This window comes from Pagrus major, chromosome 1 (genome assembly GCF_040436345.1).
Source record: "Pagrus major chromosome 1, Pma_NU_1.0".
Classification (NCBI taxonomy): domain Eukaryota; kingdom Metazoa; phylum Chordata; class Actinopteri; order Spariformes; family Sparidae; genus Pagrus; species Pagrus major.
In genome coordinates this window covers 23,994,691-24,005,404 of record NC_133215.1, presented here as the reverse complement: position 1 = coordinate 24,005,404, position 10,714 = coordinate 23,994,691, and the positions used below count along the sequence as shown (strand labels likewise).

At 37.8% G+C, this 10,714-nt stretch overlaps 1 protein-coding gene across 1 annotated transcript; it reads right to left on the bottom strand.

The window, feature by feature from the left end:
- Positions 1-6,505: 6,505 nt before the first annotated feature.
- LOC141006749 (uncharacterized) lies at positions 6,506-10,394 on the bottom strand. Its single transcript, XM_073478976.1, has 5 exons — positions 10,346-10,394; positions 10,063-10,239; positions 9,427-9,522; positions 9,300-9,322; positions 6,506-8,511 (listed from the first exon to the last, which is right to left on the bottom strand). Exons 1-5 carry the CDS (start codon positions 10,368-10,370, stop codon positions 8,200-8,202), a joined length of 633 nt encoding a protein of 210 aa, XP_073335077.1. The 5' UTR covers positions 10,371-10,394; the 3' UTR covers positions 6,506-8,199.
- Between the last annotated feature and the right edge of the window lie 320 nt (positions 10,395-10,714).

Below are 10,714 nucleotides of genomic sequence, written 5' to 3'. Positions count from 1 at the left end.
CACAGTTAATTTGATGGTGGCTCAATGGCTCCAACACAGACATGAGGAACCTCAGACTCTGAAACTCTCCCCATTACTAATCCAGACACCTGAAAGCTTATGCAGAGCTGCAAGCAGCCATCTCTAGGTTATCATTATCTTGCTCCAGTGAAGGTGAGTTTAAAGTGCCATATTATCATGAGAGAGATGCTGCACAGGGGCAGCCGTCGCCTCGGCTGGAGTTGGAGGGAACCACATTTGGGCTTTGATAGCTGCTAATAATAGGGTTTGAACTTCTGAAAAAGACTGAGGGAGTGACATGTTTTCATGATGTCGATTCACAGATCCCAGGATGTGCTTGTGTGTGCCAGAGAAACCCATTGTGTGGGATGTATAATTGGCTAATGGGTCCGCGGAATCCAGGGTGGCAAGGGAAGGTAATTGGATGATATCACTTTGAAAGTAGCTGTAATTGGCTAACATCAGAAGTGCAACCCAGGGCGACAGGATTGTAATTGTTAGCTTTGACTTTAGAGGCATGGGCAGGGGGTAAAAACTAATTAGCTTAAGGCACTTTAGAACCCTAGGTGTGCTTGTAACCTGGTCAATTTGATTTCAGAACAGAGATTGGAAAGGTTTTTAATTGGCTAAAGTCCTATTCCATTGAAAGTACGTTTCAACAATATTGAGTATTCCTTTGTGATGAATGTAGATAGGAACCGTTCTGGTCCACTATTACCTCTATAGTGTGTCTCATTAGACTCAGTACAGTTGGCAATCCCACACAGTCTTAGTTTCAGAGGAGGGTTTTCCTGTAATTTGCTCTAATTGTGTTACATGCAAATGTTGACTAAAGTACACAAATGGCAGGATTATAGCTCAATGAAAGATAACAGTAAAAATCTTACTGTACTCTCACTGATTAAAATCAAAGTGTAGCTCCTAAAGTTTACCATAGTAAAGTCAGGTTGTCTGGCATTGTCTCTTCTGAGACAAGAAAGACATTGGCTAGTAAAGTGTTTATTTGTTTAAGAAATAAAATTAATTTGATGACAAAAAACTACAGCTTCTGATGGCACTGACCGTCAGTCCCATGGGTTATGATCTACAAATTAATTACTGAGATTTTTGAACTAGATAACGTTGTGAAAAATAAGCCCAACAGGGAAAGAAACACATGTAGTCAGACAGATGTGTAGGTCGTACACAGGCCGACTGTTTGCACAGATCCAAACCGTATATCTATCTAAACCACTTTAAATGGAAAGTGAGCACATATCTATATCAATTTAAATGCAGAATAATGGAAGTGGTCACTGCCAGCTGCAGTTGCATCACACGTGCCTAAATATTGTTGCCTTGTTTATGCACTGTATTATGAAATGTAATTTTGTACTTACTGCTTCTGTTGTGATTGGATTTAATGTTGTTGTCTTGTCGTGTCCTTGATTTTGGCCCTATCTCGGCTAGGTCTCAATTGTAAAAGATTTTAATCTCAGTGTCACTTCCTAGTTAATTACAGGTAATATATAAAGACTCATAATGTTTCCCAAACTCCATTATTGTGCTGGAGGACAGTGAATGTGCACAAAGGGTTAGGGTTAAAGTATGGAGTTGAACCAGGAAGTGTAACGGATTGCTACGACGGATAGATTTGGTAATGATTTTATCATATGTCATAAATTGGATTGTTTGGCTGCTCAGTCACAGACATGCTCCAAACAGCACAGATAGTTGGAGCAACCTAAAAAAAAAAAAAAAAACACTTGGTAATGAGATGTATTTTTTCTTTAAGTGACATTTTAATGTATTCAGTGAGCTTTATTTTCTTCAGTTCAATATTTTTAAACAATAGAATTCTGTCACCCCATTGGCAGATTATTTCTCTCCAGTTCAGATGGAAACAGTTTGCAGTGTGGTTATATTTAGTCACTTTTTTTAAGAAGTAGCATATTTTAGTAGCATCTCATGAGAGAAGGATGGAAAGAATTGTCTGCCTTTGGGATTGCCATTGACACACACACACACACACACACACCTCTACACACTACTGTTATAAAATCTTCTCTTCTAACAGAAAGATGGAAAAACTCTCATAATATACAGTAGCTGCCATGAGGTGGCCCATGTTAAAGCCCCTATAGGGCTGTAGAACATTTTACACTTACAGATATAGATTATGGATTAATCCAATGGATATTACTAGTTATGAAGTAATTAAATACAGAAAAGCATCCTACAAATGTCCATTGATTTTCTTCCCCAGTGCTGTGCCTGTGAGCTTTACATTTGATGCTATTACCAGAGTTCAACACAAACACTGCAATTTCTTATCCAATCTGTAATTACCTTAATTAAGCAAACATAAGTGCTTCTCTCAGAATTCTGTATGTAGCCTTCAATTTCAGAAGTTTTTTTCCTACTTGTCATCAGTAAGAAAACTTAACTTATATCGCAAAACAGACAGAATTAAAGAGAGGAAAATGCTCACAGAAACACATGGATTTTAAGATGCTTTTTAAAAATATGTGCTGACTTAGACTGTGAGTTAAGCGGTTCCAAAGTTGAAGAGCAACGACGGCAAAATCAAGATCACCCTTGGATTACAGCTTGGATCTCGGAGCAGCTAATAGTGTCTGCTCTGAGCACTGTGGAATAGTTGAGGTTGCATATTAAGAGAGAAAATCTTCTCCTGGTATATCCCTTATACCTCGTTACACAGAGGTCTTTGAGTCCCCATTCCCTGAGGTCTAAGTAGCTAATGAACGAACATGTCAATCACACATCAAACGCACCACTCGGGGAAAGGCGATATTTCATTTACAGTGTGAAAAAATTGACCACCTGTCACCAGTGTGCAGCTGTTCACACTTTAGAGCTGACTTTGAACCAGTGTCAACAAGTCTACCAATACAGTAAGAAATTATGGTATTTAGTGACTTTGAGTGTTGAAAATTTGAGACTATCCTCCATCCTTCATTTGTAAAGGTTTAGGGGCACAAAAGCCATTAAAGCCCATACACACCCACACAAGAGTTGTCACTTATGTTGCCTGATCAGACCCTCTCTGGCTGGGCGTGCACATACTATACTTTATAGCGACCTCCCACACTCAACAGTTAATTCTGTTGCACTTATTAGGGCAAAAAACCTAGACCTTTAAGATTTGTATTAGGTCACACTCTTCCAGTCACTCTGGATATTCCCAGCATAGCTTTGGCCTTGTTAGCTGCAACAAGTGAAGAGACCTGATATGATATGATATGATATGATATGATATGATATGATATGATATGATATGATATGATATGATATGATATGATATGATGAAAATGTGGAACTACCTGTGTGCAGCCTTTTGTGTGTGTGTGTGCATTCTGATCTGACACCAGTATGAAGTAATACTGTTTGTCCACAAGCTGTCTCCATCTCACTCTGTCCATCATTTGTCAGCTTCCCCATGTACTTCATACTACCTCTACGCTTTCTAGAAACTTTCTACAAAACCAGTGAAGTGAAAGTATTTGTGTGTTTGTGTGTGTGTGTGTGTGTGTGTGTGTGTGTGTGAGGGGATGGGTGTGTGTGAGAGAGAGACAGAGAGAGAAGGGGCGAGAGCGAGTTGGCTAATCCTTTTCACTTAGCAGCAGAGTGTCATTGACTGTCATTGACAACAGAGCAGATACCCCAGGCCACTGCACTCTTCCCCTGGTGGCCGATGTACACAACAACAGTAACAACAATAACAACGGCATCAAGCTGCACTCGCTCTCTGAGCCTGACGAGAACAGCGACTGGAGGGCATTCCCGCTGCCAAGGTGACTTCTGCTGGCTGTGTGTGTGTGTGTTTGTGTGTGAGAGAGACACATTTAATAAAGAGAATGTGGAACGAGAAAGTGAAAAAGATATTAACAGAAAAAGACAACAAAAATGAAATCACTTGCTCATTACCTCAGCATTCTCCTGTTTCTTGATTTGATTCATTACCTATTCATTTATGACTTGCTAATCCTCCATCCATCAAGCCATCAGTATATTAACCATGCATGTATTTTGATAATGGTTGTAGTTTGCCCATTTAGCTAAATGTGTCAAACTGCTTGTGTAGTAATACCACAATTACCTATGACTAATGTAATGACTAACAGCATGGAGGGCCTTTTATTCTCTAAGTGAACGATGGTGCTGTTACTCAGTAAAATATATGATGATAAAAATAATCCTTATGTGTCAAACTTCTGCTGTCTAACTATTTTCGTCACCTTATATGTGACCTTACCATATTATATATAACACAATACAACACGGTATTTTTCAAAAGAGATTAAACTTAGTTTCTTCTTCGAGCAAATTTTAACTGAAACAAAATGGAACTTAATGCAACATCCAAATTGATATTAACAAAATAAAATAGCAGCTGGTTGGGTGCATAGAGATAAACAACTGCTGGTGCTAATTATGCAGTGTATGAAAAAAAATGTAGAAAATATGATGAAAATATGGCATTTCTATTTGGTTCATGTATTTGATTAGGTAATATCACATGTTTCATGTACATCATCATACATTTGCTAAGTCTGTGTCCTACTTTTGTCAATACACCAACTTTTCTACCACTGCCGAGCTCTGACTGAAATACATATTGAGTCCTTTTAAAAATTTCTAGTGTTCCACTCAGGCATTTTGTATGTAAATTGAAAAGGAGCATAAACAGGTAGACAGAAATGTACTTAATGTCTTTGAATCTTGCTCTCACCTATTTTGAGACCTCCTAAACTAGAAATGACCTAATTGGTCATTTGTTTCAATACTTAGATGACTTATTTTTAGGGTTGTGATTGTACCAATGACAAAAAGCATTACAGAATACATCAGGGAAGGTAGTTTGGCATATGAAGCATGTGACTAGCCTGTCTCCCTCGAACAGTCAACATTTTTTTTGACCAAGACAGTAATGTCTACAAACCATGACCAAAATATTTGCCTAACCCTAAGTAGTTGGACCAAAAATACATTTTAGCACAAGGTCAACATGCTGGACATTTTTCAGAGCTTTCAGCCAGATTCCCTGGCCTTCACAGATGGCATATGCTCAGTTTTTATGGAAATCATTCTGTTGTTGCAACATCACAGTTGTAATTAGGTCATGTGAAACAGGTGGTCATATTATTTAAATGTCAACAGATGGCAACAAATAGAGACATTTTGGACTAAACTAAATGCAGCTTTACTTGCCAAAATATAATACCAAAACAAACAAACAAAAAAATGTGTTAGTACTCAGTTTTCATGAAATGTCTTCATGTCTGGAGCATGAACAACAGTAAGATAGTAGCTTTTCTGAGAAATGATGATTGCCGGCTGTGAGGCTGAAGGCTACAACAGCTCAAACTGCCACGATAGCAGAGCAGGAGCATTCTGCTCCTCACAGAGGTCAAGGAGGGTTTAAATGTAAATCTTCTCAGACAAAAAAAGTCAATATCCAACTTCACACTTAAATTTAGTTTGTCGGAAAGCCCATAAACCAGTAGCATATACAGCAAAAATAGCGAATGATGATATTAAATGCTAATAGCTCGCTGTGATGGGCATCACAAAGTGACACTTATCACTCTGAAGGGGTAATGTCCACTCAGATGAAAATATGACCTAGACAGACCTAAAAAAAAAATCAAGTAGATGTCCTCTATCCACCGAAAGCTCATTCTGGCAAATGCAGAACTGCTCTTCTCCCTGCCCCTACAGAATCTCCCTAAAAACATTTACAAATTTGAATTAAGATGCACCGTATTCATTGAAAACATTGTTGTGTTGACATGTTCTGTCTCCTGTGAGTCCATGATCCTTCATATCAGCTTGAGTTGCCTGGTTCTAGTTCTTATCATCTCTCAGCTCTTCAGCTCTAGCTCCCTGCTTTTCACCCAAGGAAAATACTCTAAAGTAAACTGAACTGGGCATGCTCTTTGATACTTTATACTACTGGCTGCTACTCAAGGTCTGTTTGTTTAGCATCTATGAGAGTTGAAGAGCATCACCGTGAGAGCAGACAAGAAGTAAACTATAAAAGGAACCAATCACATGGCATTTTCTATAGTATTTAGCTGGTATTATGAAACTAGAATGCTGCAAAGCCCACACACCAGTAAAGATCAGTGTCATCAAGGAAATGTGTTTCTGGAAGCTAGCTGTGCTTTCAGTATTACTGTTATCATTTCCTGTCACAAATTCTCGGGTATGAGAGTGGCATCAATCTTCTCATCCAACTCTCTACAAGAAGTGAATATAAGTTTGTTTTCACAAAATGTTGAATTATTGCAGGGAATTTACATTTATTTTATGTTTTATCACAAACTGTAGGCCTCACTGATGTGCACAATGTGTATGATACAAAACATGACAGTGAGATAACAGTACCAAACTCAGATCAGTTCTCAGATTTAATAAATGTACGACTTAAATCAAAATTTTCATCAAGTATATAAATATATATATAAAAAAACTTAAATATTCTCTGAAAAGGTTATTTAATACATTTATTTGTGTAGCACCTGCCATACAAAGACACAAACTACAGTGTTTCACAAAAAGAGATTATAAAACAAAACATGCAAAGAAGCCCTTTTAGTTCCACATGTTTGTGAACAAGGGTAATAGGTCGCATAATAAGTTTCAGCTCTCAGAGCTTGCCAAAATAACTGTATCATGTAAATAAATCATGAAATAAAAAGACACCAGTTTAAGAAAGGGCCAACTCTTGTATGAGTAAAAGCTCATAACAATACACAAACTTTTAAATTTACGTTTGAATACATCTGAGATATTAAAAAGAGAAGCACAAGTGGGCTGAAAGTGCCTCACATATGAACAGTGGTAGATTTGCATTTAGCGGTCCTGTGTGACTCGTGAAAGTAGAACAGTTGTGGGCTGCGTAATGGCTCTTTGGGGAAGCAGGCCTGAGTGGTCTGATACGGAAGAAGCTCAATCACTGATCTACTTGATGCATGGTAGCAAAGGCAGACAGACCACAACTATTGACCAGAAAGTGTGGTGTCAAGTTTTGTGTGTGTGTTTGTGTGTGTGTGTGTGTATTACTTATGTCGTGGGAAAATAAATGTGTGAGGGGACTTGCCTTCCAATAAGGTAAATCATTCATCTTTAGGGTTAACACTTGGTTTAAAGTGAGGGTAAGCTACGGTTAGATTAGGGTTAAGGTACGGGTTAGGGTGAGGCAACTAGTGGTTATGGTTAGGGTAAGTCTCCTCAGGTCTTTGTACTGTTCCCATAAGTGATGAAACCCAACTGTACGTGTGTGCGTGCGTGTGTGTGTGTGTGTGTGTGTGTGTGTGTGTGTGTGTGTGTGTGTGTGTGTGTGTGTGTGTGTGTTTGTGTGTGTGGGCAAGCAAAAGTAGCAGAAGGCACATTTAAAACAGGAAGTAGACTGAAAGAAGGATGTGCTGCTGTGTATAATTTGCTGTGGATGTAAAGTACTATAAGGATAAGACTCAGAAAAAATATTCCAAGGACAAGTGCATAGGATATTTCATTTTATAAAAGACCATAAACTCCTGTATATTCTTCCAGCTTTATACTACAGACTGTAGCACCAGCAGGGTCACAGGCAGATTTCAGTTTGTCAACTGAGATCATGGACCTAATATAAGTAAGAATGACTCTTTGTGCACCCTCTGTCGGCATGTCTGTAGCTAACATGATGCTAGTTTCATAACATCATAGTGTCACAAAGCAAGCAATGGAAATAGCTGACGTCCTTTTAATCTAAAGCCTGACACTGTTTTGCCCAAAGCTACTTTGACAGAGTTTTGGGCCTCGTTGCAGTTCACTTGCAGTTAGGTGATGCCCACTGTAAAAGATTTTATTATCAGTCTTAGAAACTAAAGAATAGACAGCAGGACACCATTTTCAAATCCTGCCTTTAGAGGCTTTAAGTAATGACTATTATCAAACTCTATCACTGAACATTACCTTGTTCAAAAATGACAGAACAAACTGCTCTGTTATCTGTTCTTTTAGCTTAACTACACTGGTTACAATACTGCGTACTCATTCACAGCACTGTCCTCTATCAGTGAGCGAGTGAGAGAGACTGTTCAGTTCATAGAGAAAGCCATTTTATATTACGTTACATCTCTACATTTCCATTAAAATAAAATCGGTACGATCAAGAAAGTTCCTTTTCATCAATTTTGATCATAGTGGTCACATTCAACTTGCCTGTGGTAGCTGCGCCAGGGTATAGAGACATATAGAGTCATTTTCATTGCTTTGATTTGATTCAGATTGCCCAGTGGGTTCAATTTGCTCTTTGGGTAGTTGAGCAACAGAGTACACCAAGTCACATTGGCGATCTTCTATCTGAGAGTTATCACCGCTCTCAGCTGCTAATTCAATGTCTTGATGGTAGGAACAATTAGCATAGAGACTTTCTGCGTCTACAGAGTAGTAGAGGGGAGAGACCCCCGCAGGTCGGCTCACAGTTTGATGGTGTTCAGGTCTGATTTCGTCATATTCAACATCCTGCAAATAAAAGGAAAAAACGGAGAGAAAAAACTGTAAGAAACACTGAGTTAAACAAAATAGAAATAAGGCAACAAGGACATTAAAAAGAATAAATAGTAAAATATTCAAACATTATTGTATTTCATTTTTGTACATGTTTTTCTATATCGCGTTTAATAGGTTATTGGTTGCTATATTTACATGCATGCTTTCATATTTTGGATTTCATTTATATGCATGATTATACATATATTTAGTTTTTAATATTGCTGTGTTTTGTTATTGCTCATGGTTTTATGCAGGCATTTTGATCGTATGCACAACTGTCGTTTTACTTCCTGCCTCAAGATTGCAACAGATTAATCCCAAAGTACCTGCACCTGCAGAACCCTGCTTCTATTAACAGACATTGTGGCTAGCCAGTAAAAGATGAGATCGTAGCCGCCATACTGTGGAGGACCACAAGTGTCACGGAAATAGTAATAAAGCATTTAACTAATTGTATAATAAATATAGATATTAATTAATTCAATTCAAATTCAATTTATGAATTCATTAATGCATTTTTATTGCATTTTTGAATTGTATTTATAATTATATTTATAATTCCTCCAATTAAAATATCAAATAATAATTCTGAGCTTGGTATTGTGAGGTGTCCTAAACAGTATTGAAATAAGAAACAAGACATGACTGAGCGTTACACAAGCTAAGGGAAAGTATTTGTAAGTACTTCATGTTTGTGTTGGAGAGCCAACAGAAACCAAACTCCACATGGTTTCAGACCTAAATAAAAGGCAACTCACCTCTTGTGTGTCTTCTTCTACTGCTGAAAACATACAGCAGAAACAATTGTCAGTAGGTCAAGTGGAGACTACTGATGTTGCAAAAATGAATATATGCAATATGTGTGTGGTGGTTTGTGTTTCTTACTCAGATGTTTCTTCCTCATCTTCCTCATGAGCATCAGTAGGACCATCAGTATGGTTAGTATAACAGTGACACCGGTAATCAAATATGGCACACTTCCTGGCAAGAAAAGGAGAAAGACCGATGAAAAAAAGTGACATCACACTTTGTCATGCTGCTCACATCCTCTTTGCTATAAATGAATCTTTTAGAAACCTGAAAACTGAAACTTGACGTGAACCCTGGATATACACAAAATTAAGGACAATGCCAGAAGGTCAAAATTGGATTTGATCAGTCAAAGTGTTAAAAAAAACTTGAGGTGGCAGAAATGAAGCTGGTAAATGTGACACTAACATTGGCTGTGTATCTGAACATACGTCTGTTGTATTAATGTTAACACTTTACATTAACAATTTTGATATTCTTTCAAAATCTGAAAGCAGTTAGATAACTGCAGCTTGTAAGTTAAATATACTCATTCATCAATCTAGCACTCAATAGTTTTAATCATGTTCTATTTCAACACTGCAGTGAAGTTACTGCTCAGCTCCTGACTTATTCATATGATGCACTGCAACTTCAATTACCATTAAAATATATGCTTCAACATATGAGTCAAACATGCTGTATCTAAGTTCAGATGAGTGCCCATCATACCAGCTCCTTGTGTTGCTGATGTAGTCGTTGTTGTAGAATGGATGGTGTATGACACAGACATATCAGTAACAACATCTGAGCCATCTGAAGACACAGTCGAGCTGTTTGTAACAGCAAATGAGGGCGTCGAGCGAATGATGATTGTTTTTGGAGTGGTCTTGGGACTAGAAGACTCTGCTGAGAATAACAGACACAGTATTTTATTATTCCATCAACTTTTTGGATAGTTTTTACTTTTGAAAGGGAGATGAATTTTGTTTTTAAATGAAGAACATTCACTCACCATCTGTAACTTTAAGATTCACCATTATATATGAATCAGGGCCAGTCCTCTCAGCTCCACAATAATATATATTAGAGTCTGACTTTTGGAGATTAGTGAAGTTCACAAATAAACCTTCTGCAATGTTAGTTAACTGTATTCGACCCCGAGACTTACTCTTCTGAAATGCTGCTTTGACGATGATGTGTTTGTCTTCTGTGCATGGACTCTTACAAAAGTACTTAACATTATAGTTTACATCAGTCCAACTGTTCCAGTTTGAGCATTTGATTTCCACACTTTCCCCAACACGTCCATTTATGTTGAGAGGCTTCATCTCCACAATACTCAGAGCTGCAAGTGGAAATAAGGGAAACATAATTTGTCATT

Bases quoted from the DNA above. Each gene is read 5' to 3' on its own strand.
- LOC141006749 (XM_073478976.1), bottom strand. From the start codon at position 10,370: ATGGTGAATCTTAAAGTTACAGATG. The intron at 10,240-10,345 runs GTGAGTGAATGT...TGTTATTCTCAG, and splicing joins GAATCTTAAAGTTACAGATG to CAGAGTCTTCTAGTCCCAAG. The intron at 9,523-10,062 runs GTATGATGGGCA...TTTTCTTGCCAG, and splicing joins ATCAGCAACACAAGGAGCTG to GAAGTGTGCCATATTTGATT.